This window comes from Patiria miniata, unplaced genomic scaffold (genome assembly GCF_015706575.1).
Source record: "Patiria miniata isolate m_02_andy unplaced genomic scaffold, ASM1570657v1 HiC_scaffold_7, whole genome shotgun sequence".
Taxonomy (NCBI): domain Eukaryota; kingdom Metazoa; phylum Echinodermata; class Asteroidea; order Valvatida; family Asterinidae; genus Patiria; species Patiria miniata.
Genome location: NW_024037074.1, coordinates 39,247,220 through 39,274,228, shown reverse-complemented (window position 1 = coordinate 39,274,228; position 27,009 = coordinate 39,247,220). Strand labels below are relative to the sequence as shown.

The following is a 27,009-nucleotide window of genomic DNA, read 5'->3' as shown; positions in this document are numbered from 1 at the left end:
ATGAATTGTAATTGACCTGTGATTGACTTGTGACTGACTTGTGACTGACTTGTGACTGACTTGTGATTGACTTGTGACTGACTTGTGATTGACTTGTGACTGACTTGTGACTGACTTGTGACTGAATCGTGACTGACTTGTGACTGACTTGTGACTGACTTGTGGTTGACTTGTGATTGACTTGTGACTGACTTGTGATTGAATCGTGATTGACTTGTGACTGACTTGTGATTAACCTGTGATTGACTTGTTATTGACTTGTCTCTTGACTTGGTTATTGACTTGTTATCAACATGATTACAACTCTAGTCTTGGCTAGCCTCCACATTTTAAGCAAGCAAGGTGATGGCGCCGTTGTCAGATCCCAGTAGGAACAGTCGGTTAAGTGGCATGACGTCCAGCGTTGTTATCATCCCTTTAGCCAAGTCCGAGCGAACACGGTGACTCGAGAACGAGGCCTGCAATTGAAACAACGTAGGCAAGCACTCAAACACACACAATATTGACTACCAAAAATTGGAGAGGGCAAGAAAGGGTCAAGAAAAGCAGGTCTATCCCACCACCTGAAGGATTCTGTTCACCATTATTGGACGTTCATAAATACCTAGGATGGTTTGAACATTCCTATTGGTCAAAAGCCCAATACGTGCATGGGTTTAAACCGCCGGTAAAACAACGCTGACAGCCACTGCGTTCTGCACCACATTCGCAGTATGCATTGCATGCGCACCAATCTCCATATAAGGAGATGTGTTGTACCACGTCTGCGAACCATGTACCATGATGGCCAGAAGAGTATTTCACAAAACATGAAGTAAAATGGTTGAGCAAAATTGTTGCAAATTTGTCAATTTCCGACTTGTTTTGACTCTTGACCCAACAAGGAATCTATGAATAGGAATAATAGTGTACATGTACATGTAGTTGAACAGTTTTGAACGTGATTTCTAAAACCGGCCAGGGGTCTCGTCACCGATAACAGCCCCGGCTCAGGCCATTATGAGTGACCAGACCCCAAATTGGTTTTCAAGGTAGGGTAGATCATTTGTCATTTGTGCATTTTTTTTTTTTTGAGGCAACAAAAGGGCTCAAAATATAAAGACGGGTGCTCAACAACTAACCTGTTTCGTATTGTGCCCGAAATCAGCATCCGGGACACGTTCTCATTCAACTGATTGCAGCTTTGCAATGTCACGCACTGAACCGACGAACACTAGCAACCACGCAGGTGTGTGCCTCATGTCAATGCTTGCGCGCACCCATTCACGGAATCACCAAACTACAAACCAACTACTAACGGAAATTTCCAAATATGCGTCACTTGACGTATCTTTGGAAATGGCCGCCTTTTATTGTTTTCTTCAAAATGACAGCACGCCAGAAGACATAGTTTCACAGGGTATGTAGTGTCATTACTCTCTTCCAACCAAGTAAGCTTTCCAACAACAATTTCATCAGTTACTTTTTGGATAGCTGCAAATGATCTACTCTACCTTTAAACATCACATTTGAAACTTTTCCAGCATACTATTATCACCTTAATGAAAAAAAAAATTATCAGTGAACAGGCTTCTGTTTTTAAACCAGATATTTAATAGTAACTGCTCCAACAGTCATACTATTATTCCCTTATTTTTGCTCACGACACAAAAAGCGTTACCTTGTTTACTTCTAGACACATGCACATGTTTTGTATTTGTAAGAATTTGGTGGTTTTTTTTAGAGGTACAGTCCATCATTTGTAATTTGTGCATTTTGTTCGTTTGAAGCAACAAAAATGCTCAAAATCTAAAGAAGGGTGCTGAACAACTAACCTGATGAACTTTCAGCTCAGCTTCAGCTATACATTTCAATAAAAACAACATTCTAGGATCTCGATTTCAAATCAAAGTTGCTGAATCATGTTTTGAATTAGGCCTGAATTCAGCGTCCGAGACACGTTCTCACTGAGCCGATTGCAGCTACGTGATGTCGCGCACCGATCCGACAAATAATAGCAACCGCGCACGCGTGTCGTGCCAAAGCTTGCGTGCGCTACTACTAATGGAAATTTCCAACAACTAACCTGATGAAGTTTCAGCTCAGCTTACTTACCCCTTATTATTTTTCAACCAAGTATGTTTTTCACCAATAAATACGTCAGTTACTTTTTGGATAGCTGCAAATGATGGACTGAAGCTTTACTGTCAAAAAAATGATTAGAGGGTTGAACCAACCTGTTGGTCCAATGAGGTGTGCAGTCCGATCCTATTGGACGTTGTTGCTGACACAATTTGTCCATTGCAAACACACATGCAGTGTACTGGCTCTGTTGCTCCTATGGGGGGAATAAGCACAAAAGGCACATTTGAAATGTGTTTTAAAACCATGCAAGCAACTTTCAGGGTTTATTTTCCATACAATGATCCAAGTAGGCTAAAAATGTGCCAAAAATCGTTGTGATATGTTCATTACTTTTCGTTGAAATTGGAAAAAGTTTTCGAACGATTTCTTCTCAACTTGAAGGTCAGCTTTACCAGTAACCAGTATTGACGTTTCGGCATCGATGACGGCGGTTTTCACTGACATGAAGTTTAGAATTTCTTCTTCTTTATAATTAATCATACTGGGCATAAATTTCTGAGAAACACAATGTTCAAAAGGCCATGTTTTTTGGGGTGCATGAATTTCACTACTCTGTTATAGTGTCTAAGTACGTAATCGGATTAACTTTGCTTATCAACAGGCCAAGCTTCGCCTTCGCAACCATATGGCTGGTAAAGCTTTGCACTTCCTCTTTTATCTAGTTGCTTCCCAGCTGCAAGCCTAAAAAATGACCAATATTTGCATTTTGTCAATGACACAATTACCAACTCGAGCTTTGCAGTAGATCTCAAGAAGATGTAATTGAACATATTCTAGCGGGCTTCTTTTTGGTTTTTGGTTAAAATAAAAAAACTCAAAGGTCTAAATTTGTTTGGAAAATACAATTTGAATTTGGAGAGTACATCTTAAATTTTACCTCTGAATGTGCAGAACCTGGTGCCGTCCTCCCTCCATAATGCCATGGAGTGATCCACAGACGAGGTCAGGAACCGGTTTCCGCTGCAAGCTTTAATCTGCAAATTCATGGAGATAGGACCAGATGTTTTGATTTCTTTCTTTTAAATGGTGATTGACTTGTGATATGGTTTACGATTAACTAAAGATCTGACTTCTGATCGACTTGTGATTGACTTGTGATGGACTTGTGATTGAATTGTGATTGACTTTTGGTTGACTTGTGTTCGACTTCTGGTTGACTTGTGATTGACTTCTGATTGGATTGTGATTTGACATGTGATTGACTTGTGGTTGACTTGTGGTTGACTTGTGGTTGACTTGTGATAGACTTAGGTTTAACTAAAGATCTGACTTCTGATCAACTAGTAACTAACTTGTGACTGAATTGTGATTGACTTGTGATTGACTTGTGATTAACTTGTGGTTGACTTGTGATGGACTTGTGACTGACTTGTGGTTGACTTGTGATTCACTTGTGGTTGACTTGTGGTTGACTGTTGGTTGACTTGTGATTGACTTCTGATTGGATTGTGATTTGACATGTGATTGACTTGTGGTTATTGACTTTTGCTTGACTTGTGATTGACTTGTGGTTGACTTTTGGTTGATTTGTGGTTGACTTGTGGTTGACTTGTGGTTGACTTGTGGTTGACTTGTGGTTGACTTTTGATTGACTTGTGATCGACTTGTGATCGACTTGTGATAGACTCAAGTTTAACCAAAGATGTGACTTCTGATCAACTAGTAATTGACTTGTGATTGACTTGTGATTGACTCGTCATTGACTCGTGACTGACTTGTGATTAGAAATCCACCTTTACCTGCATCACCTCTCCATCATGAGCGCGCCATCCACCCAATAGCAGGCCAGAGCCCATATCTACCATGGAGAGAACACCAGAGGAAAGACCTACACCCAAGGTGCTGCTGCCTGGACTGACTGCTAGACAGCGTATTAACCCTAACAAAAAGAAAGAACAGGAACAAATGCAAACACAAATCTGTAAACATAACACCAAGTTTTCATGTGGGGAATTTGCAAAAGGTCTACAACTCCGGGCAGTCTTCGCTGCGGGCAATTTAAAATGTCAAAAGTTGTCGATAAAGGTAAGGTTTGGGGACATGAACAGGGGTGCGTTTTGGCGGTCATAACCAAGAATTGGTTCGGTGGTTTCTTGTCTGTGAATTTCTTCGGCAATTTTAATTGGATTAGAATTATGCATGATCATGTAGTACTCAAATTCCCAAAACAATTAACCAAAGAGAAACCATCGAACCAATTCTTGGTTATGACCGCCAAAACGCACCCCTGAAGTCTTACCCAAGGTTCCAGAGGCCACTTTAAGTTCCTGTTGCACGACGCTGCTCCGCGTATCTATGAGCCTGACGGTGGATTCGGTGGTGGCTACAACCAGAACGGGGCTCGGGGGTGGCATGCGGACAAGAAGGTTGGGCACAAACTTGGTTAAGTCGTAGCGACGAACGAGCGAACCGGTGAAAGGGTCCCACAACTGAAATAAGAACAGAACAATCTGAATTTGTTTGTAGGTAGATTGTAATTGGTGGGTTCAAACAATCAAAAGTTCAGCATTCCGGCTAAAAAGTTCAGCATTCCGGCTAAAAAGTTCAGCACTCCGGAATCTAAAATATTTAGGTGTACCGTGTATTAACTCACATGAATGCTTCCATCACAAGACGCGACCAGCCGCTGCGACTCCAGATACGTCACAGCAAAGACGCTCTTCCGGTGATTCGGGTACGTGTAACGACAGAAGGATTTGCTGGACCCATCGCCGTGGTTACGGAGAGACCAGATTTTCACCGTCTTGTCTTTGCTGGCACTCATAAAGGTGTTCTCGTTGTCCATGACGTACAATGCTTTGATGCCCCCTGAGTGACCTGTGAATAAGAACGTAGGGCTTTGACAAAGAATCTATGCGCAAGTTACAAAGAGAACAGTTTTAGGCAAAACACTGGGAGAGAATCTTGAATGCATTGACGACAATGCCTGACGCTCACGCTTCAGGTTGTATGTACATTCAGAATATATTTAGAGGTGCACTTTATGACATACGTGTGTAAACTGGTGCGCAAACGCCGTTTGTCTTCCCAACTGGAGCTCTTGTGAGTTCATCCAGAGACAAATCCGATTAGAGAGCCAAAATTATTCATAAGATGGAATTTGTATCGGGGTGATGTAAATTCAGTATTACGTTTCGCCCTTTTCCGATGTATAAACATTGTTTACTCAGTGTGTTAAACCCCCGAGTGAAAGTGAGTAAATCACGCGGGTGGGACTCAAACCTACAACCTCCTGCTTACTGGTACAGATGTCTTACCACTGGACCACCCAGCTTGCCGGGATCGGCTGGCTGGTTCGAATCTGAAGTAGCAGTGGGTACCACAAAAGGTCTCTCTCAAAGACGGCCATCTCTGTAGGAGAACTGCATCTGTGTATTTTACGCAATCAAGCAGTGTTGAAAATTGTAATGAATGTCTTACCAACAAATGTCTGCAACTTGATCTGGTTGAAAGTCAGCATGGAGTCGGGTGAGTTTTCTGTTGAGAAGAAATGAACACGTGTGTAAATTAAATCGCTTGAATGGCGGATATGGATCTCTTGCAAATTCAGGCCAATAAGTTATCTCTAATTCTCACTGTGCTGTGTCCACAGGGTACACTTTAAATTGACTGATACATGTATGTTGTTGACAAGGGCAGAGGGAGGGGGGCAACAGGGGCCATGGCCCCCAAAGAACGAATCCGATTTGTTCTTTCTTTTTTAGTGACATCGCAAAAAAGGCAGCCACTGCATACAGCATTAACATTGCGCCATAATGCATGGCATCCATAGAGAGTCCTATTGCCCCTCCTTGCTTTTCATATTTGGGGCGGAAAATCTGTGGACCCACTTTTTCGGGGAACAAAACATATTTTGGCCTCGAACAAAATTTTGGCTACCCAAAAATTTATGTTCTGAATCCGGCCTTTGTTGTAGAGAATGTCTCCGTTGCATAAAGTGGGGCCACTGTGTGCTAAACTTATATGGGGTCTTTCTTGGGGAATGGCAGACACAATAGAAGGGCGCTCTTTGGTTCCGGTAAATTTGGGTAAATACAAAAGAGTATACCAATTCCAAATAGAACCATCCTATTCTATCTACCATAGCTCCAAAAAAAGTTTAATGGCAGACATTATCCAGAAACAGATTGTGGAAGATTATTTCATTTGTGAGAGAACAGGCCCATGAAGACTGACAAATCATTCAAAAAGAAACACCCCCCCCCCCAAAAAAAAAAAAAATAGGGTGGGAGAGGAACACATCTTAAAGAATTTATTATAATTTCTCATTTCTTATTATTTATCTCTGGTATTAAATAAAACCAAGGATTCCTCAAAAGCACCCTAGGCACTGTAGCTTGCAAGCAGAAGAAACCTGTAGAGAGAAGGCAACAGAGAAATTACAGTCTGAGAAAAAAGAGAGACCCACAGAATCAGGTAGGGACTGAAAACCCAATCCACATGTTGTCCAGGGCAGGAATCGAACCCGGGCCATTGAGATTCATAAAATCAATGGTCTTACCGTTGTAGCTTTCCCAGTAGGACAACCATCCTCCTTTCAACTGTCGTTTACTCTTTCCCATCTTCAAGCTAGGGAAAAAAATATAATTTATGAACGTGAAGAGAAATTTGGCATGTGGAGAAATAATTAACTAAAATACCATGGGTGCCTAGCCAAACAACAAAGCCAATTTCATAAGACAAACAGCCGAAATGTTCATTTGTTCATTCAATGCTTTTCATTTGCCTAAATTTCTGATGTTTAAAGGTAATATACAGCATTCGCTTTTGCAGTAATTTTCAGAAATGAACAATTTGGGGGTTAGCATTTCATAGCAAATACATCATTCCTCTGCGCCATTTAAAGTTTTGTGATCGTGGATGCCAGAAAAACATACACACAAACACCCCCACCCAAGTGTGTATTTGCCTGCAATCGGGGACCCTCTATTGTCCCTCTTTTGTTTGTACACTAACTTTTTAGGAAGACCTCCCGTATGTTTTGTACACGATTGTAAATTGGGGACCTTCGGGAATTGGGGACCCTATTGTCCTCTTGTTCAACGTCCCCTATTGAATGCAGAAACAAACTCACACACACATACTGAAATTTGTATCCTTGTGGAGACATATCTTTGTTCTCGTGTACTAAAGTTTTCGAGTTTGAAAGTACAGTTTCAACATGCTCTTATTTTAACCAGAATTAATTTTCTTGGCTGAAATCCAGACTTAACATCCCTTTTCTAAAACTCTACCATTTGCGACAAATCAACATATCTTGGAAATTCTAAGTTTTTGAGTAAAATGCATATATCTTTTTCGTGAAAACCTTGTGGAGAGGTATTCATGTATAGAAATTGCCCTGTGGAGACGTATACAATCTTTTGTTCCCTATTGTGTGCATGTCTCCAGAGGGCACGGTGTATAAGATCACACACACATCTTTGTAAACACAGGCAATCGTGGACCCACTATGGAGTACCAAAGTGAATACCTCACGCGCACAAAATGTATGTGAAAGATATTAGCATGTGATTTAGCCCGTGAACCAACATGCGCGCCTACTCCATTCGTTTGCACTTTCTGGTTCTAAATGACGTCACACTTCGGTACTCCATTGTCCCTAATCCTCATTCCTTTGTTTGTCCCTAATCCTCATTCCTTTGTTTCTATACGCCCGAGGACAATGCTTTGCGTTTCCCTTTGTCCCTGTAATATAACACTCTCCCATAGACTTTAAGCACATAACTGTACGATCAAGGACCGTTTTCAACAAAAGACCCAACGCTCGAGGACTGAAAGGATCTTTTGTTCTCCCTTTGTGTGTCTGTCCTCTATCGTAAAGCAACACATTTACACACAAACTAAGGAAACCTGTTCTTGGTGTCTGGTTCCCTGACCTGACACTTCAGATGAAAGGACACATTTATAGACATCAGGGAATTGTCAGGCCAGGGAACCAGACTTAGCCAGCTTGCGCCCATTCACAGATATGTAACCGATTGTAAACAAAATGTGGACTAACTAAATTTGATCAATTAGGGGCAGTATTTGAAAACAAAAAAAGCCTGTATTTTCCAGCAAAAATATTTATACAACATTTCAATTTTTCTTTAAAATGACAGCATTCCAGGCGCAACGATTTCACAGGATGCTTAAGACTTCTGTTCACTTACAGTCAAGTAAGGTATTTCATAATAATTTGGCAGTTTCATTTTAATGTTTGCTAATGTTGTACAATTACCTTTAAACATGTTAATGCTTTCACATGACATGAAGTAATTCATCTAATAATATCCCAGATTACATTTTTCGGTGAACAATTCACAGATTTCAGGCAACAATTTTGATGCAAGCTTATAATACTTGAAAACCTGAGGTAGGTACAGAGAGTATACTAGGCTGTTGTTTAGCAATTGCAAGTTTTCTTCAATTCAGGGAATTCTTCTTTTTCTTTTGAAATGCCAAACTGTTACCTTGGATTTTGACGTTTGTTCCTGAGAGGCCTAGTAGGTCTGACCGGATTAGCGCTAGATTCCTCATTCGCGCTGTCCGAGTCGCTGCTGTATGTGGCAATGTCAATGCGGTTACCGACAACCTGGGCGTTCAGTGTACTGCCAACATGCAAGGGATCGTCATTGTGGTCTGTAAAAAACAAAAGCCATTTCAAGTCTTTGGACAATACAAGAATCCTCTTACTGGATCCGGCAACATTTTTTTAGATACACTTGTGAAGATTGTGAGAAAACAAATCTTGAACAAATGTGATGCGATCAAGCTAAATGAGTCGTTTGTCGGGAATTTTCATTTGGAGATTCAGGCCAAAATAGTACCATTTCATCACATCACTTCATCACATCTCTTGCTGTTCCAACTTCCACAATTTTTTAACTAAAGATGGTATCAGTATGCAGTATTCACAGCAATAATGCTGAGATTGTGCTCTTTTCAAATCTGTAAAAAAAAATTGACCATGGTCGACAAACGACTCATTAAGCTTGATCGCATCTCAAACACTTTGACAAACTGGAGAACTTCTAACCTAGGGCTGGATAGAGCAGTTGGTAGAGCACTGGTACACTTTTTATCTGAGGTCACAGGTTCAAACCCCGCTCCATTCAATTTCTATGTCCAATTTTATAATTAGAAAAAAAAAATCTTACCTAGAGCACCAATATCCACAAACCAAGATGTCTGGCTCTGCTCTGCCTCTCCTGAAAGAACAATGGAATTTTTGTTTTCTAAAAACTCATTGCACAAGGGCAAGTATTAACCACGGTTCTAAGAAGACAGCTCGCATTATATTTTTGTTCGATACAAAGTTACATTCAAGTGTTTCAGAGAGGCTTTTCACTGGAAGTCTTTTCAAGCATCTGGTCTAGACAACAGGCTGAAATTAGCCCACTGATTGTGTTATGGGGTAATCCTTAATGACACAGGGTGAGTCAAAAAAAGCGGAACCCAAACCCCCAAAAAATATATTTCATATTTAAAAAAATATGTAGCACCAAACATGATAATGACTGGAAAGCCAATTTCATAAACTACTTTTATATGAAAAAATATTGAGATTCCTAAATTCGTTCAGAGCATATCACCGTTTAAACGCAATGACCCTAAAACCTCTCTCATCCAAAACTGCAATTTTAAGAATCGTCGTCACAATTGTCTTCAAACATCACCAGCGATAAAACCTCATTTTAAAAGTTACAAATATTAGACAAAGTCCTTTTGAAGGCCTGTTTTTTTTTTTTTTTAAGGTGATATTTTAAATTATATTGTTTGCCTAAGAAGGGATGTTAATAAAGATATTGTGTACTACGGCTGTTGGCAGTTGTTGAAACAAGTATTCTGTGTCATTTTCTGTGTTGCTACAAGCAGTCAGAACACACAATAAATTCTTTTTTTGGACGAGACAGGTTTTAGGGTCATTGCCTTTAAATGGTGATATTCTTTGAACTGATTGAGCAATTTCAGTAACTTTTTCATATAAAACTAGTTTATGAAATTGGCTTTCCAGTCATTGTTCTTTTTGGTGCTACATATTTTTTTAAATATGAAATATATTTTTGGGGGTTTGGGTTCCGCTTTTTTTGACTCACCCTGTAGTACTGCCCAGCTCATAACAAAGAGTACACAGTGCCGGCCCCCTGGATCCGGCAAAAATTAATTGATTCATCCACGTCTCTGAGATCATTTTTCTTTCTCCTTACACCACAGGTGTCACTTACCCGTCTCACTTTGTCCTGCCCCAGCAACGGCTCTCTGAGCTGCTAACATTTTCTCGTGCTGACTGCTCAGTTTCCAGATGAGGTCATGGTTGTAGAGAATACGCTCCATATGGATGCTAACAAATGATTTTAAAAAATGGTACTTACTAGTGCTTTATGTCAATGTCTCGAAGCGCAGCATAATAATTAACCCTGATCATCAGGCTATGATGCAGTTCGCGATCAGTGCAATCTGGTCGGTACACATACCATGGGGAGTCAGGTTGGCGCAGTGGTTAATACAGTCCTCGCCTTCCACTGCTGTGGCCCGGGTTCGATTCCTGCCTGGTCCACATGTGGATTGGGTTTTCAGTCCCTACTTGATTCCGTGGGTTTTCCCCAGATTATTAGTCTGGAGTTTTCCTCCCACCTCTAAAACTGTGATTTCTTCTTATTGTCTCCTCTCTACAGGTTTCTTCAGTCTTGCGAGCTACAGTGCCTAGGACACTTTTGAGGAATCCTTGGTTTCATTGCCAGAAAAAATATTTACAAAAAAAATTAAAATTCCCTCACCAGTGCCATTTAATATCCTGATTGGAGAGAGTCAATTGCAGTAAAGTGGCTTGCCTGAGAACACAAACCATTGGTTAACCCAGCCACTATTGCACTTGAGTTGCACAGTATAACCAGTGGACTGTGGCGCTCAACAAGTAAATGCCTCCCAAAATGCCACTTCCCATAAACACATGTATTACTATTCAGATACAACCTTAGTTTTTGAAACAAAGCTATTCCAGTACAAATTACATACCCCATGCTCTTCAAAAAATGGATTTTTTTCCTCCTAACGAGTCTTCAATTTGTACGTTTTGTTTGGGCATCTGCAACCCTCTGAAAAAAGGCTTTCATTTTGTGCACTAATAACCTGCCCTTCAAGAGCCGAGTTATTGTCTGGCAGCCAATAATTTGAATATTGTGAAGCAGTAATTCAGTAACTAAACGTCGGTGGATTGTTTTTTTCAAATTCAATGTCTCATTCAAAAGTGAATAACTTTCATATTAGGCCAAAAAAAAAAGTCTCCGGTTTCTGGTATGGAGCTTGCCCAAAAAGTGGTGCGGCGACGCGGCTTTTTTTTTTTTACCTGATTTTTTTTGCTTCAAATGTCGGCTGACGACTGCAAATGGTGCCCGACTAAACTTAGTGCAAATATATGGGAGTCCAGAGAAGCCACATAAAGCTTCTTCTCGATCATAACCCCATCCAAAAGCACGTTAAAATTGTGCAGCAGCAGGATTCCAGTCAAACCAGTGAGTTTGGCGGTTTTGAGACATCATCTTTCATTGAAAAAAAACCTTTTTCATTTTGCTGACGCGCATGGCTACGGCGACGCGCGCGCATACCAGAAACCGGAGACTTTTTGGGGGGGCCTTACTAAAAAAAATAGAAATTCAAATATAAACAAATCTATTTCGAGGTGAAACTCGAAAATAGCATCTTTAGTGCCCAGCAAGCCACAACTTGTACAACGAGTGAAAACAATTTTTGGATTTTTGCCAAGATACCTTCCAATGAGACGACAGAGTGGAATGTAAGCTGTGTTGGCCATCTCTGGACTGAAGGCCTCCCTCAATTCACTCATGATCTCCGGGTCCACGCTGTGAACATCCTCAAGGGCATCAAGGTTGTCTGCAGAGGAGAGGAGCAGACACACAAGGGTTCACAGTGTCGTAGTCAAGTCCATCACAAGTCCAGTCTCAAAAGTAAATCACAAGTCCTGGCACAATCAGGTCACAAGTAACAGGGATGAACAATAACAAGTGCTGTGGTCCAACGATTGCGGTGTTGGACTCCCGTGCCGTGGTACCTGGGTTCGAACCCCGACAGGGAACATGGTGCTTGTGTTCTTGGGCAAGACACTTTCCTACAATTGCCTCTCTCCACCCAGGAGTTTAAATGGGTACCTCTGAAGGTAGAGACCAGGATGCGCTGATCTCGAGCTGCTGCAGAAACTGGTCTCATGGCCTGATGAACAGGGGTAATAATTGTTAAGCGCTTTGAGACCTTTGCTATAAAGAGCTATATAAGCACCACATTATTATTATTAAAATACGTCAGGGAAGGGCACAAACCCAGTAGAAAGCTTCCTGCCTGGCTCCCATAGGAAAGCACCCTTGTAAAGAAAGCATGATGTCATTATGTCCTAGCAGCCAATTTCACAAAACTTTACGCAATGGCATAAGTCCACTTGCGCCACCATTTATTGCGTAAATTATGCAAAATTGCACGCTGCGCAACATTTTAGTTAAGACAATTTCACGAAGGTTTCATAGTGCTTTTGGCCGCGACTTGCGCACCAAATTATGGTGTAACTTATGCAATCATTTTAGGCAGCGTCAGTTGTGGCATAGCGACTGAAAATGACCTATTGCACCAGCAAATCATGATAGTCGTGAAGCCTGTTATGCACAACTTATCAAGGTTGATACAAGACACTCACAGCTTTGTGTTCGAAGTAAATTAATTGCTATTTTACTCGTGAGACAGTTTTTAGAGTTGGTGCGCGATTCCAAAACAAAGTTGGACAAAACTATCTTCAAAATGGCGGGCGGAGGTGATTCAACAACTGTTTCACATGAGCGAATGAACATACACAAACAGCCGTTACAAATGCGGTTATTATCCTCGTCCAAGATGTTTTGATTATTTAAAACGTTGCGCAGCTACGCCATGTTTTGTGAAATCAATCGTGAGCTCATTGCGCAGCTGATCAATTCAAATTTCTTAGATTCTCATTGGCCGACATACCAGACAAGCGAGTGGAGAGAGGAGGTGGGGAACGGGTCGCCTCGCCCCGCAGATATTCCAGCTTGGTGGGGGTGCCGATCTTGTACTGGTTGGTCTGAGAGTCCACTTTGATTTCGCAGTACATATCTTCGCTGTCGGTGCTGCGAGAGAACTGATGGCTGTATCTTCGTTCAGCGTCTATTTAGGCACGAAGAAAACATTGGTTTGTGTTTTAGATAGGAAACATTGTTAAGACTTGTAAATAGACGGCTCAAGTATAAATGTGACCCTCCAACACAAAACCAGTCTAAAGTCGCACAGCCATTTTTTGAGATACAGCCCTGATACATAGAACACTGATGAATTTTGTGTAAATAAATTAGGAATTAGGACAAGTGGTCAATACATTCTCCAAAATTTTGTTCTGAATACTTTGTTAGAAATGTGCATTGCTAACATGGCTAAGGAGTTCATTTGGGAAACCTTTATGACTAACTTCTTGATCTCCTTAACTTTCCACGGCCTGAAAATTGGGAACTGAAAATACTGTCACGTCAGATTTTGTTGATTCCCATCTTTTATATATACACCAGTGTTCTCCAACTTTGAAAATTAAAGGTTGGCGCTGGGGTCGGCGGGGACTCCTGCGAGCGCGGAGCGCGAATCCCTTACGGCGTGGGGTCCGGGGCCCGCTTAAGGGCCCCGGGAAAATTTTGGATTCTAGATGCTCTGTGGTGCAATCTGAGGCGTTTCTCCAGGCCAGTTCCCCCGATTTTTTTAGCATTCAAAAATTTCCTTTTCAACCTAAAGCAGACTTCTCTCAGATCAAATGACACCTTTTTGTAATTTTGAAAAACAAAATGGGATACAACTTACGTTTTTTTAACGCAATTTTATGGGTGGTGCCGGTGCCGTGCGATCGTCATCTTTATTTTCATGTTGCGTTTTGTCGTTGTCATCGTCATTTTCCCCCCAAATTTCCCTCTATTTATGACCTACCTGTATGTTCTTAAATGTCGCCAACTAGTTTGGTAAGTCAAATAAATTAAAAGTGGATTTTGTTCTCTTAGGGAACCGGGCCCATACACGGTCGCCATTTATAACTTTTGACAATCGGCATGATCGGAACACCATGTGCACGCGTGTTTTGGCCTCGAGCTCGTTTGCCTCGTACAAAAACATCAATGCGTATTATATTGTGTACCGCGCGTGCAAGCACTGAGAAAAAGAAAGTCGGTTGGCTGCACGTAAGATCTGCCGTACGTACTCCTGCTGGTGTGTGTGTGAACTAATACAGATATATATTTTTGCGGCGGGGTTGTCGCTACTTGAAGTATCGGCACACTCCGGAACTGGGGATTCAGTTGTCAGTGTGTGTACATCGCGCGTAGGTAATAGTATAGTACGTACGGTGCATGGGGCCGGGGAATCGCTGGTGTTTGCACGGCCGGCCGTGCGTGTGATTGATTCAGCGAGATTTTAAGACAACCCCGATCGGGCTGGGATGACATCGAAATACATTGTTAATGTGTGGAAAAACAACTGAAATCAATTATTTTAGTTGTAAATGTACACTGTAGAGTCAAAAAAATTAAACCTGGCGGCAGGATTTTAAAGCTTGGCGGGGACTTCTTAAACATGGCGGGCGCCGCAGAAAGCATGGCGGGGCGCCAGGTTCGTTCTACATGTTGGAGAACACTGATACACCATTTGAAAGCTTATTCAATGTCCTTTCCAAAGAGCCCCAAAAATACCAGTTTTCCAAAAGAAACGGTCCAAGTGTCAGGTTTTGTGATGGACCATTACAAATACTTGAAAGGTTTATGGTGCATTGTCCACATCTAGACACGGATGAAACTGCTTCAAAGGTTGAAAAATGACAAAACAACATGGGTTTTTTTAATGCATGTTAAAGAGTTTTGATTGCCTTTGATTCTTTCTTAAGCCTTTGTGAACCAAGATCATATTATGCAAGATAAAGAACACCTCAAGAAACCTTCCCCTTTTTATTGTGCTATATTTTTTTCTCCTTTTTTCTAATTTAAATGGTTGGCATGTTTTCTTCGACACAGATATTTTGAGAAGCAGGCTTGTTGTCAAGTCCATCGTAAGTCAATCACAAATTAAATCACACATCAATCACAACTTAAATCACAAGTAAGCTCACAAGTCACAGTGGATGAACAATGACAAGAGCATTCCTGTAACACTGGAAAGACTGAAAGACTTGTGATCAACTTGTGATTGACTTGTGACTGACTTGTGATTGCCTTGTGATTGCCTTGTGATTGACTTGTGATTGACTTGTGATTGACTTGTGATTGACTTGTGATTGACTCGTGATTGACCAGTGATTGACTTGTGATTGACTTGTGATCGGCTTGTGACTGACTTGTGACTGACTTGTGATTGACTTGTGATCGACTTGTGATCGACTTGTGATCGACTTGTGATTGACTTGTGATTGACTAATGATCGAATTGTGATTGATTTATGATTGACTTGTGATTGACTTTTGAGGACTTGACTTGTGATTGACCTGTGATTGACTTGTGACTGACTTGTGACTGACTTGTGATCGTCTTGTGATTGACTTGTGATTGACTTGTGACTGACTTGTGATTGACTTGTAATCTATTTGTGATTGACTTGTGATTGACTTTTAATGACTTGACTGTCAACTCCATCAGTTTAGCTTACCCTGAGACAGTTTAGCACCCTGCTGCCCGTCACCGTGGACCAACTCGAAGCAGACGAAGAAGTGCTGCAGCGTGCTGGTCATGTGTTCTCTGGCCATCTCCCGGCCGATGCGTAGCCCCACGGCAGTCATGACGTCCACCAGCTTGTAGCAGATGACCGCCCTCGCCTGGCCACTGCTGGGGAAGCTCAGCTGACAGGACTGGACCACGTTGACTAAGGGCTGCAGGATTTTCCTGAATATAAACTGTAAATCAAAAATACATCCAGGTAAGTATGAAGCATCAAATTGCATATTGATGAATAACTGAACGAAGAAATTTACATGAACAAAATATTGAACCTGCTATATCCAGGGCCCAATTTCACGGCACTGCTGAGCACACGATTTTCTGCTAACAGAGCCTCTGTCTAGACCGTTAGCATAAGCACAACAAAAGGCACCCTTACTTCAGAGGGAAAATTTGCTTAACTTAGTGACGTAACAACAGAAATCTCCAAGAAAAAAGCACGACTTTTCTGCTATTAAACTGTTAAGCAGCGCCGTGAAATTGGGCCCGGGCGTGTACTGTGCTGTAGTAAAGTCCATCACAAGTCCTTACAAGTCCATCACAAGTTCTCCAGTCTCAAGTCAAGTCGAAAACTATTCAAATAAATCATGACAAAAGCTTTTCCTTTGTTATTGTTCATCCCCTGTTACTTGTGACTGGACTTGTGTCGGACTTGTGATCTACTTTTGACCGGACTTTTGATACAGACTCGACTGCAACACTGATCTAGCCATATATTGGCTGTCTTTCCAATTTGTTGAGTAGTAGAAACTGACAAGCACGGAGATCACTAACATATATAATAAAAAGTAAGTAATGTCTGTCGCGAGCCAATGTGGCTCATCAGGCCGGCGTTTATCTCCGGTTTCAGTAGCAAGAAACGACTGAGAATATTTCTACTCCCCCTGGATGGGATGCTAGTCCATCCCAGGTTACTTCCCAGCTAATGCCGGTACCCATTTATACTCCTGGGTGGAGAGGGGCAAGTGGGGATGAAGTGGCTTGCCCAAGGACACAACATGTGACTAGCAGCTGGATTCGAACCCCGGACCCTCTGATCATGAGTCACAAACCCTAACCACTACGCCTTATACTCCCCACTAACATATACAGGTCTATAAAAACCTGTACTGCAGTCGCCGATGGCTGAATCCATATCATGCGCACACAGTAAGTTTTCGTGTGATATCGGAGTGAGCATTTAAGTAATCAAAACATGGCAACACCCCATTTTGGTGGCCACATGTGCTCAACGTGAAAGAATAGGAATGTGCACTCTTGGATAGAGATGGGGAGACGTTTGTACTGACTGTGAGCTTGTCCATGAGCTGTGTGTCTGTCAGGAATTGTAGGAGATGTCTGAGTAGTGCGATGCAGGCAACCAGACCTGCTTCCGCCTTAGGGTTCACTTTGTGCCTTACTGAAGACACCTGTAGAATGAAATGAAACAAACAATGCACCATCATCATCATCATCATCAGGTGAATACACCATTTCTGCCAAAGGCAATTTGTAGAGTGAGCTTCAAGGCAAGTCTTTGGCAGTTTTGCTGGGCAACCAGGGCTCAACTTCGTGGAGTGCCGTAGCCTTGTGGTCTGGAGCACTGAACTTGTGGTCTGCAGGGAATTTCGCAAGTTGTGGGTTCGATTCATGGTGCTTCAATCATGTCCATGATTCAACCACACAACTCCACTACTCCACTTGCATTCGTATGTGGGGAAAAATCAGGCATTATCGTCTTTCTCTTCCAACAAATGCCAGTGAAATGTTTCGCTAATGCTCTCTTCACTATCTTCAAGATAATCATCATGATTTTTAAAGCATTGCATTTTGTACAACTAAATCTGAAACCTCCGAAAATCGCACAACATAATGATTTTATCCACTGGATCGTTCACGAGGCTATACCCGTTCCCAACCGGCCATATGCTAGCGGACGGTACGGTGCGGTGGTACCATTGCATATCATTTTTCCATGTCACCTGTCAATGTTTTAACCTTTTGTCCAGCCGGAGAAAGTTCCGATCAGTGTTATGGCCTGTGTCTCTACCTTTGAAAAACTCCAATAACGACTAGTGAAGAGATTAAAACTACGTTCGCGATGATTTTAACGTGCCATTTCCATCGACTTTTCATTGACTTATGATTGAAAAAAAATGACATTTTGTGAAATTTTTTTTACAAAATCAAATTTTGTTCGACACATTGTAAGAAAATCGGAAATTTCATTGGAAAATTCAAAAAGTCGGATTTCCGATTGATGGAATTTGGAGGATCTAGCAAGGTTCCTCGAAATAATGCCTGGAGACTTAGGGTTTCAAATACAACAACATTTTCAGCAGTTATCCTACGAAGACACTCATTGAAATTTGAAGTTGGCATTCTCTATGTAGTAGAAACACACCGTGCATGCAACTCGGATAAGAACTCACTATTTCACGTATGTGTGTCAGGTACTGCTTAAAGATGAACGAATCTCCATAGAGTAAGGCCACATCTGTAAGGCAGCCCAGCACCGACTTGGCGTTGCTGTCCCCAACGACGGTCCTCTGCTCTATATACACACCATATTCATCTGTGAAATCACCAAAACAGAGAATTAAATGTATATAATTTCGATATTTGTAAAGATATAAAGAGGTTTATGTGATTTAACCCTCCTGTTATCTGAGCAGTCACAGACAGTCACAAAAAAATCAATCCTCTTCCCTGCCATGCCTTTAACATCGGCTAGTCACAAACAGTCAGATCACATTTCAAGCAAGCACTGTGACGAGTCAAATTCAGTCAACAGACAAAAGCAGGTAAGAAGTAAGCACAGCTGTCTTATCAATCACCTACAGTCAGCATAGCTGTATCAAGTTACATAAACAGTCACAGCCAGTCAATCATGCTTTTTGTAGGCTGGGAGCTCTGAACTGTTGAAAACAGTCATTTGATTGATTTTGATTTCAAGGACAACATGGCACAGAGGGTTAATGTTTGCACAGGAGGAGTAACATGTGGTGGCATTGTAATTTGGTGCAAACAAACTCAAGAAAATTTTGCAGATCTAGTCCAGCCCTGGTATGATTTGAGGATTCCTTGGTTTCATTACCGGAAACGACTTATAGTTGAAAACAATTGAAAACCTTGAAGGACCGAAGAACAATTGTGTTAGCCTCATTATCAATTACATCCCTAATTTGGGATCATAAAAATAGAAAGCCTGAGATTTGATCCTAGAAGAATCTTGAGAAAGTTTCCAGGCCTGTCAGGCCTTCTGACTTTTATGAATTGTGTCTTTCAGGCCAGTCTTATGCAGTTTGCACCAGCTTTTCTTGGCAATTTGGGAAAAATACATTAAAGAACTAAGGCTTCCAACTCCAGGAGTTACATACCATCGCTACTATCGCTATCACTGTCCAATTCGCAGTATGCCAAAAGATGCGATCCCATGTAGCACATCTTCAAAGCCTTCAGCAGCCTCCTCGTCAGGTGAGTAGCTGTTATAGCCGGTCCCAGGCGACGGGCGAGCCACGTCACACTGTCCGCGGCCACGTCCACCAGACGGGAACCAGGGGACAGGTTACCGAGCGACGTCATCCTGCCCTTAGTCAGACTGGACATGAGGTACTCGTGCATGGGGTCTTCCCCCGCTTCTGTGGGAGGTTCGGTCTCGGATGCAACTCTTGGCTCCGCTGTCTCTGCGCCATCTTGATTCGTCGGGTCGTCCGAATCGAGTCTTGCCAGAGGCTGATTAGACTTGGTCTCTGGGTCACTGCCGGTTTCGGATTCTGCAAGAGCAGGGGCAGCAGTTTCTGTGTTTTGTTCGCTTGATTCAGTGTCCGTGACAGAGTCTTGTGGTGCTACATCAGTTTCTTTCCCGTCCGACATTTCAGGCGTCATACGCATTTCAGTTGCATTCTTTTCGACGGCATCATCACTCTTCACTTGCTCCTCTTCAATATTTTCCCCGTTATAATTTTCTTCTTGAGTTTCTTTAGCTTCTTGAGTTTCTTCCATCGGCTCCGTCTGATCTAGACTGCTCGAATCTGTACTTTCGGAGGTTTTCCTGCTTGATGTCTGGTAAATATCAGGCACATCTTCATCGCTGGACGAGCTCTCTGAAATGTTGCCGCCTGGCTGATCGATGGGCATCTCCACCTCATCCCCTACATCTTCCAAGTTGATCAGGTCCAGTCCATCTTCGTTCAGTGAGGTAGGCAGGACTTTCTTGTCCTCTGTGATGATTGATATCGGGTCGTCCACCGCCGTTCCGAACTCAGGACATTCCTTCAGGCCGGTCACAGCATCCACAACGTACCCGATAATTTGTTCAGTGAATGGGCTCAACCCAAGCCAGACCATAAGCTGCGCCAGATAGGACTTGTGGAAGAGCAGCATGTAGTTAGGGGAGTTAAACTCCGAGTCGTAGACCCGAGTCAAGCAGGACAGAAGCTTCTGGGTTGCTTGCTGGGGCCCGATGAAATGGGCCACTTTGTCCAACAGCAAGAGGCAGGCGTAGAGAGCAGTGTCCGGGGAGTCGAACAACTCCAAGAGGTGAGGGAACAGGAGTTCTCTTCCATCGGCTGTCAGCTGGCGCATGATCTTAGGAAGGTGCCTGGAGACGTGGTGGATCTTAGCAATGCTCTGCTTCTTCAGGTCAATCTTGGAAGCCGTGCTGGCGGGACCTGCGACTCGCCTCGGGAAGCTGCTCAGCATTTTGTACAGCTTCGGCATGTATCCGGGGAAGGCAAGGACTTGAGCTGCAGGCTGGAGGAGCATGTTGGCTGTGGGATCAGGCAAACCCATTGCCGCCTGCTTGTACAGGCAATCGGTTAAATCCCCTGGGTTTGGTTTGGTGTCCATCTCCAGGAGCAACCGTGTAATTTGCCGTACTGCCCTGTGAGTGATTCCAGTTAAAACAAGTCAGGTGTGTTTACAAACACAAATGCCCCGCAACCGTGACTGTTCCCATGACACAACACCACTCTTTTAACATCAACTTACATGTACCTTGGTCACATGGAACGTTCATTAATTGACAGCATTAGTGTCTTCTGTAGGTTTTATATGAATTAATCCCTGATCCCTATGATCTCAGAATAAATACAAGATTTCTATTGTTTTAGCCACTGTGACCTTGACCCTTGACCTTTTGGCCCCAAATGCAAAAGGCTTCTTAGGATTACCAAGGACAATCCACAAACCAAATTTGAAGTTCATATGTAAAGTATTTCTCAAGTTATCGCGCTGACAAAATTTCTTTTGTTTCAGCCACTGTGACCTTGACCCTTGACCTTTCGGCCCCAAATGCAATAGGCTTCTTAGGATTACCAAGAACAATACACAACCAAATTTGAAATTCATATGTAAAGTATTTCTCAAGTTATCGCGCTGACAAAATTTCTTTTGTTTTAGCCACTGTGACCTTGACCCTTGACTTTTCGGCCCCAAATGCAATAGGCTTCTTAGGATTGCCAAGGACAATCCACAAACCAAATTTGAAGTTCATATGTAAAGTATATCTCAAGTTATCACGCTGACAAAATTTCTTTTGTTTTAGCCACTGTGACCTTGACCCTTGACCTTTCGGCCCCAAATGCAATAGGCTTCTTAGGATTGCCAAGGACAATCCACAAACCAAATTTGAAGTTCATATGTAAAGTATATCTCAAGTTATCACGCTGACAAAATTTCTTTTGTTTTAGCCACTGTGACCTTGACCCTTGACCTTTCGGCCCCAAATGCAATAGGCTTCTCAGGATTGCCAAGGACAATCCACAAACCAAATTTGAAGTTCATATGTAAAGTATATCTCAAGTTATCACGCTGACAAAATTTCTTTTGTTTTAGCCACTGTGACCTTGACCCTTGACCTTTCGGCCCCAAATGCAAAAGGCTTCTCAGGATTGCCAAGGACAATCCACAAACCAAATTTGAAGTTTATATGTAAAGTATTTCTCAAGTTATCGCGCTGACAAAATTTCTATTGTTTCAGCCACTGTGACCTTGACCCTTGACCTTTCGGCCCCAAATGCAATAGGCCTCTTAGGATTACCAAGAACAATACACAGACCAAATTTGAAGTTCATATGTTAAGTATTTCTCAAGTTATCGTGCTGACAAGATTTGTCCGGACACACACACCCACACACCCACCCACCCACACACACACCCACCCACCCACCCACCCACGGAAGGACAAGGCGGAAACAGTATGCCCCTTCGGCTTCGCCGCGGGGCATAATAAAATGCATGAGTAAAAAAATTAATGAATGGGATGAGGTTTTTCCTGAAGGTAAATTTTCTGTAATGTAAGTAAGTGGAGCTTTTCATATCAATGTACACAACATTTACTGTATCATGCTAATTCGAAATGTATTCTTGAAGATCGAAGGGACATAGGATCATTTGCATTTATCACAAAAGTAACCTACCAAATTATTATCGAAATGCTTACTTTGATTAAAGATCGTACTGGTACTAAACACCCCACGAAAATATTTCGTCTGGTTTGCTGTTATTTTGAAGAAATTCAAAAATGTAGGTGATTCCAAAGATCACGTCAATTGAGTGATTTTTGAAAATTAAGAGTGTTATCAACAAAATAGTGATTCCTGATCAAAATGTTTTGCATTGTTTTTCATTGTTTTCTCAAAAAAGAGTAATATCCACTCTGAAACTTCAACAGGTTACGTTTTCAGCATTCTCCTTTGGATTCTGAGTGGTGTTGAGAAACGAACAAAAAAACAATAGCAAAATGATCCCTTTTTTTCCCTAAATGCCTTTAAAGGGCAAACAATCTGTGATTACTTTTCTGCACCGTGCCGGAATATGGACCATAAAGCAAGGTTCCAAGCTAAATGCCCCAGGAGTTAAAGTTAATGACTGATGTTGTTTGCAGACTGAATACCTGGGAAGATCCAGCCATTCCGTCTCCAGGACCCTCCTCAAGACCTGACACCTCTCCATCAGCGAGCGGTGACGAGGCTGCATCCGCAGCCTGGGAGCAAGGAAGAGTTCTACGATGAGGCAGCCGAGGACGTGCATGTCACGACCGAGGAGATGGAGGGACAGATCAGTAGCGATGTCCTGTAGCGTTGAAAAAACTTGTCATTTATTTACTATGATATCAGGATTTGTGACTAGTTTGCTCAATTTCATGGCCCTACTCACCCTAGCCTAGTCTTGGCCCAAGACGTCAGTGATCAAGAGCGAAAGTTGCAATGTTCTGTAGCACCCTTGCATAATTGATTTTTAACATCTCTCACTAACGTCTAGGTCATTTCGTAGCAATGGGGGCGTGGCCATTTTATGTAAATAGGACCGTCTGTATCAATTCGAACAAAACTGCAGTTCCCATCTGCCGCAGTGGTCGCGCCGTTGTGCGGGGGTATCACTGCGTCGCGAATGTTTACAACTTTCGGGCTATATTTCGCTATCGCTGATTGGTCCCCTAGGAAAACAATATGATGCTGGGTCACCGCACGTGTACAATGTATAGCCCGGATGTTAACAACCGTCGGGCGATATTTCTCGATCGCTGATTGGTTCCCTAGGAAAGCCTAAGTCGAAAATAAAGAAAAAGTTAAACCGCTGATACGAAATGGCCAAGACGTTATTGCGAGTAGGCCCGCTGGTCTAATTGTTGTGCCATTAGAGGGCGCACTCTGCACCGTCCACTATCGATCACTAGCATCTTAGGCCAAGACTAACCCTAACCCAGCTAGATGCAACACGGTGAAAAAAAGGTGCAAAGTCTGTGGGACCTAGTTGCATTGGGCATCATCAATAACAGCACATAAACTTCCATTTCTGAGCTATTCCCCCACTGTTGTAACCTGCTGCAGTTGGCAACCAAAGACTCCGAGGCAGTTTGGCCTTGGGATTTTTGGCCAGCTAACTCTTGTTACACTGTGAGAAGGTCGCAAAGCATGCGCGCACACTTTTGTAATCACTGGGAGGGTACTTGTGCACAGAGTCCCTAAGGCCCAAAAAAAAAGTCTCCGGTTTCTGGTCTGCGCGCGTCGCCGTAGCCATGAGCGTCGGCAAAATAAAAAGGTTTTTTTTCAATGTAAGATGATGTCTCAAAACCGCCAAACTCACTGGTTTGACTGGAATCCTGCTGCTGCACAATTTTAACATGTTTCTACATGGGGTTACGATTGAATATAAGCTTTATGTGGCCTCTCTGGGCTCCCACACATTTTGCACTAAATTTAGTCGGGCACCATTTGCAGTCATCAGCCGACATTCGACGGAAAAAAAAGTAAAAAAAAAAAAAACGTGCGTTGCACCACTTTTGGGGCAAGCTCCATACCAGAAACCAGAGACTTTGTTTTATTTGGCCTAAGTGTCAACATTGAAGTTTTTCGCCGGTCAAAGTTGCACTCGGTTCTACACGAAATCTAAAGCCTCCTCAATTAAACAAAAAATTGATTCCAAATTGCCCGAGCCTAGTGACCGATAGAGCCTACCTCATTTCGTTCCCTTGGCAGACCCTGCAGTGCCCTCGATGAGAAAGAATAAAGCGACTCTAGCTGACTCAGAGAGGCCAGGGGGTCGTAGTCCTCGGGAAGATAGATTGTCATCTGCTCGGGTCTTGGGATAGACGGCTTAGCATCCAACAGAGGATCAGTCTTTGACCTAAACATGCCAGTTTTCAACACAAGTGAAATTAGCACAGTTATTAAATCAAGTCCTCACAAGTCTTTACAAGTCCAGGCCAAGGTGAGTGACAAGCTACTATGGTGGTAAAGGCAACCCTCTATCGTTGTTTCTTTCCTGCATTACTACTTCTACTAATAATATATTTATAAAGCGCACGTATCCCCCAATTTTTGTGCTCAAGGTGCTACATCATTGTTACCCCGTTCATTGAGCCAATGAAACATTTGAAATACATGTACCATCTCAGCTCCCATGAAAAGTGGCGCAATTCTCTAAATAGACCCTTTCATAAAATTGGTCACTGCTCAGTCAACCTTTAATGTAATGACATGATCAGGGTGTCATTTTAAAGAGGAGATTCAACCCTAACAGAGGATATCTCCCTTTGATTCACATGTGCCCTACTAGCAATAATATCTCGATTTCGTCTTTTTGTGTCCACCCTGTATAAGTGCTTTGTCCAAGGGCACTTACACCACAACCCCAGGCTGGACTCGAACCCACAACCTGCAGAATTACCCGCAGACCACAAATTCAATGCTCCAGACCACGAGGCCACGGCACTCCACTTACTAATAACCTGACTAGTAATTTGCGAGGGAGTGTGATCTGCCATCAGGGATCTCACATGATACTTAGATTGCAAATTTAAGTCATTTTCTTAATTTCCAGCAATAGTGACATGTAATAGTTTACTAGGTCCTGAAATTCTCAAAAATTTCATGTTTTGGATTGTTTACTTATCCTATTTCAAACATGTGGTTGAAAGGAAACCTACCTAACGTGATACCGTTCCCGAGAAAAGAGGAAAAATCCCCGGTTGTTTACATCGGACACGACGGTGTACGAATATGTTTTTCGTGTCGTTCTCATACAGTGTATGATATACACGTTGTGTGTCTCAGGAACAGCGGTGACCAATCACCAATGCAAAAAATGTGGTTTCTTCAACATACGCAAAAGGCGAACACTTTACAAATGAAATCACAACTAGCATCCAAACAGCTTGAATTTATGGGGTCTCAAAAGTGGACCCCAAAATTCGTTCTCGCTGGCATAATACAGGAATGACACAAAAACGCCCAGTTTTTTAAAGGATAGTTCTGTGGATGTTTATATCCTAGTTTTAAATGTTCTTTCTGATTAACATCATCTCGTTCAAAGCGCGTTTGGTAGACCAATTGGGTTGTTCCAGGACCTACTGTCCCTGATTTTGAACAATTTACCTGAAAAATGGCAGCTTCTTGATGGGGTTTTTGAGGAGGGAGGACTCATCGGCAGGCTGGCCCATCATCGGTGGTGCCAACGGCGCTTGGGGTGTGGCTTCTGGTACCGAGGTTTTACTGGCCCCGCCCCCTCCGCCACTGATAACGTTGATTGTCTCCATTGTTGACAGCGATACTTCAAGGTTTACATCTGTAGCAATCTGTTGGGAAAACATGTAAAATTCAGACAATTCATCTACAATCTTGAGAAAAAATGTTCTAGGCTCTTTCCAGCAGCTCCTACTGACAACTTGATAAATTCACATGATAAATTCACATTGTAATTTTGCTTCTTTTCTTTCAACCCATTTTCCTGTGGGGGGGGGGGGGGGGGTGGGGGGGGGCTGGGTTTAAAAGTCTGCAAGGCAACTAACACCCAAAAAATACATTTCGGGGGGAAAGAATGTTGCATCCTGATGCCACTTCAGCGGTTGTGTACAAAGTCAATAGAGAGTCAGGAAATTTTTCTAAGTATTTCCTAACAAAATGTTTCTCAGTCCCAGATTCATGTCTTATCAACATTTTTGCAATAACTGACCCTTACTGAGATGATATATAAAGGAAAAAAGGGGCGTCAGGTTGCAACATTCTGTCCTTTTTTGAAGAGATATAGAAGTTCAAAGCAATATAACAGTTTTACTTGGTACTTGGTTGGTTCTTCTCATAAGGACTTCCAGAAGGGAGAATAACTAGGAGGCCAGAAACAATGGGGCAAACCCCTTCTCTTAGCGATAAGTGTTACTGGGTTCTTTTACGTGCGTTAGGCCTTATATAAACACACAAGACCTCCGGCTTAACGTCCCATCCGAAGGACGAAGCAAGAATGGTTAAGTGCCTTGCTTAAGGGTACAAGTGTCCGGGCCCAGGCTCGAACCCACGCCACTGTTGTCTCTGAAACACCAGAGCATGAGTCCAGTGCTCATAACCGCTGAGCTATGACACTCCACTCGTTTTACGAGCAATATAAAAGTTATTCACTTTTAATTGGATATAAAACAAAAAATAATCCGTTTAGTTATTGAATTATTTCTTCACAAAATTCATATTATTGGCTGCCAGACAATAATTCAGCTCTCGCACGGTGGGATCATTTGAATGCAAAATGAAAGCAAATTTTTCAGAGGGTTGCACATGCCTAAAATTGGAATAAAGTATTTTTTCCCGTTTGAACAAACATACAAATTGAACGTTCGTTAGAAGAAATACATTTTTTGAAGACCACGGGGTATGCAACTTTAAGTTTA

At 42.3% G+C, this 27,009-nt stretch overlaps 1 protein-coding gene across 4 annotated transcripts in view; it reads right to left on the bottom strand.

The window, feature by feature from the left end:
* Positions 1–254: 254 nt before the first annotated feature.
* Positions 255–27,009, bottom strand: part of LOC119745480 (WD repeat-containing protein 81-like) — a 37,751-nt gene continuing 10,996 nt past the window's right edge. For all 4 annotated transcript variants that reach the window (XM_038221849.1, XM_038221848.1, XM_038221847.1 and 1 more), the window contains exons 8-27: positions 25,727–25,926; positions 24,308–24,476; positions 22,744–22,922; positions 19,226–20,730; positions 18,278–18,420; positions 17,156–17,275; positions 15,799–16,042; positions 13,120–13,296; positions 11,877–12,000; positions 10,335–10,450; positions 9,267–9,317; positions 8,580–8,748; positions 6,626–6,693; positions 5,545–5,601; positions 4,718–4,941; positions 4,364–4,553; positions 3,864–4,003; positions 3,002–3,098; positions 2,217–2,317; positions 255–458 (exon numbers count right to left, since the gene is read on the bottom strand). In XM_038221849.1, coding sequence (XP_038077777.1) covers positions 330–458; positions 2,217–2,317; positions 3,002–3,098; positions 3,864–4,003; positions 4,364–4,553; positions 4,718–4,941; positions 5,545–5,601; positions 6,626–6,693; positions 8,580–8,748; positions 9,267–9,317; positions 10,335–10,450; positions 11,877–12,000; positions 13,120–13,296; positions 15,799–16,042; positions 17,156–17,275; positions 18,278–18,420; positions 19,226–20,730; positions 22,744–22,922; positions 24,308–24,476; positions 25,727–25,926 — 4,203 coding nt within the window. In that variant the 3' untranslated portion in view covers positions 255–329. The remainder of the gene's footprint in view (positions 459–2,216; positions 2,318–3,001; positions 3,099–3,863; positions 4,004–4,363; positions 4,554–4,717; positions 4,942–5,544; positions 5,602–6,625; positions 6,694–8,579; positions 8,749–9,266; positions 9,318–10,334; positions 10,451–11,876; positions 12,001–13,119; positions 13,297–15,798; positions 16,043–17,155; positions 17,276–18,277; positions 18,421–19,225; positions 20,731–22,743; positions 22,923–24,307; positions 24,477–25,726; positions 25,927–27,009) is intronic.